The sequence below is a fragment of the Tupaia chinensis genome, unplaced genomic scaffold, assembly GCF_000334495.1.
Source record: "Tupaia chinensis unplaced genomic scaffold, TupChi_1.0 Scaffold000129_1, whole genome shotgun sequence".
NCBI classification, from domain to species: domain Eukaryota; kingdom Metazoa; phylum Chordata; class Mammalia; order Scandentia; family Tupaiidae; genus Tupaia; species Tupaia belangeri.
The window spans coordinates 137867-140202 of NW_006159598.1; the positions used below are offsets into that span (position 1 = coordinate 137867).

At 55.4% G+C, this 2336-nt stretch overlaps 1 protein-coding gene across 1 annotated transcript in view; it reads left to right on the forward strand.

The window, feature by feature from the left end:
* EMC10 (ER membrane protein complex subunit 10) overlaps positions 1 to 354 on the forward strand; it is a gene marked incomplete at its 5' end in the record, with an annotated part of 6409 nt that extends 6055 nt beyond the window's left edge. The window contains 1 exon segment of the mRNA XM_014586330.1: positions 134 to 354. Within this exon segment, the coding sequence (XP_014441816.1) occupies positions 134 to 354 (221 nt within the window).
* Between the last annotated feature and the right edge of the window lie 1982 nt (positions 355 to 2336).

Below are 2336 nucleotides of genomic sequence, written 5' to 3' on the forward strand. Positions count from 1 at the left end.
CAGGGTGGCGGAGGGGGTGGCGGTGGGGGCAGTGGCCGGTGAGGGCCCTGTCGTCCTTGCTCTCACCTGGGACTCTTCCTCCCACTTGGAGTCCCGTGTCCTCAGCGCTCCGGCTCCTGGTCCCGCCCGGCAGGCCGGCCCCTGTGCTCCCTGGGCCTCTACCAGCTGGCCGAGGGTGGCTGCCCAGCCTGGGGATCCTGCGCCATCTGCCGCTACCCTCCACGCACCCCTCCGCCACACTGCAGCAGCTCCACACTTCCCTTGGCCCACAGGATAGCGTCCAGGGTGGCCCTGGGCCGCTGTGACAGCTCTGACTTGTCCCCACCGCCAGCCCTGCACTTGGGGACAGGCTGAGTTTTCTCCAGCTGGTGTGCCTTTGTCCAAGGGGTTCTCACCCTGCTGGCCCGCCCCGGTCCCCACAGTGTCCCCTCACTTGACTGACTGGACTGGGCCCAGGATTCCCCCTGTTGTCCCTTGAGGGTGCCCTGGACACCACTCCTCCCAGCCCTGCCCTGGACACGGCCTGACTGCAGCCTCCCCAGCATGGCCTCGGGTGCTCGGCCTTCCACGGGCCTCTGGGCCAGAAGAAGGTGTTTGAATTCAGAAGCCCAAAAAGGCCCAGAAGAAGAGTGACACTTGGTGGCATAAGCTCTGAGGACCTCGGCCGACTGCTCGTCGGGACCTCCCGGGATGCAGTGCTAGGAGGGCCTAGGATGACGGCCTGTTCGTCCTCTCCCTCTGTTTAAATATGTGAAATGTGGAAAAGTTTGAGTTTTGGTTTGTTTAGTTTTAGTTTTAGCTTTTTTTTTTTTTTTGCTGTAGAGCACATGTGCTTGGGGAGGGAGGGCGTGAAAATCGCCCCGCGTGAGGAGATGGCCACACTGAAGTCCCTTCTCCAGTCTCCCCTTGGGATTTTGGGCACACACGCATATGCCCAGCGTGACTTTAGAGTGACCAGGACCAGGACTTGAACCACACACCGAAACCTCAGTGCCACCTGCTGGCTGGAAATGTATAGCTGTTTGGGACAGCCGCAGTTCCCAGCCAGATGCAGCTGTTCTGGCTGCAAGGTGGCCGTGCGGCCCGACTGGATTCTGCTGCTCACCGGCTGTCCTGCCCCTGCTGTCACCGCCCGACCTCGCCCCCTGGCAGGGGCTCCTTAAACCGTCCCCAACGCACCATGGCCACGCTTCCCGCCTGTGCGATTGTGAATGGTACCAGGTGGTCCTCGGCCAGTCAGCGTGAGTGGTCTCGGGGTTGAGTCTGCAAGCGCATTGCAGGCAGAGGTGCGGCTAGTAATCAGCAGCAGGTGAGACAGCAGGAGGGCTGCTCGGAGGAAGGCGCATTTAAGGCCATTGTGTTTGTCCTCTTCATTTTCCATCCTACGCTGCTGCTTTTTATTTGAGTTTCTTTTTTTTTTGCTTTGTTTTGGTATCTGGGCATGTGTTTACTGGAAAGAGGGAAAGTGAGAAATCACCCCCAGGGGTGATTGTGGCCATGCCACAATCCCTTCGTTCTCTCAGGATTTTGGGTGCGCACACGCACCTGGCATGTGCGTCTGGGGTTCGAACTGCAGAACCCCCAGGTGGAATCCAGCTCCGCGGTGTCTTGCCGCTGCCGGCCGTTGTTGGCTGATACTCTGGGAAAGCGGTCACACTAACCTGTCCCCTCACCAACACATCGCTCCCGACCCGCCGTTCGCAGGAACAGCTTGTAACGCACTGAGCTCTAGGAACTTTATGTGTCTGATCGTAGTTTTTAAAGACATGTTTGTTTTATCTTTTTTTAAAAATAATTATTTATATTATTTTATTTATTCATTTATTTTTTAGTTTGATCAGAGAGAGACAGGAGTTGTGCGAGATGGTCCCTGTTTTATGTTTTCTTAAAAAATAATTTTTAAGGGGGCTGACAGGTTGGTGTGGTTGAGGTGCTGGACTCCCACATGGGTGACCACGGTTCTAGTCCCGGACCAGGCAGCTTGCTTTCACTTTGCTTCTCTCTCTCTCTCTCTCTCTCTCTCTCTCTCGAAAAAAAGAAAAAGGAAAAGGAAAAAAATATAATTTTTAAGGACTAGCAGGGGATGTGGTTAAGGCAGTGGACAGTCCCACATGGCCAACCACAGTTCGAGTCCTGGACCTGATGGCCTGCTTGCTTTCTCTCTCTCTCTGGTCAAATTAAAAATAAATGAATCCGGGAACCAGCAGTTAGCGTAATGGCTATGTCGCTGGACTCCCACGTAGTCGACCGCGGTTCGTGTCCCGGACCCGGTGGCTTAAATCAGGGTAAAGGGGAGCGGTCGGGGGATTTTGGAGAAATCTTGCTACAAATATGTA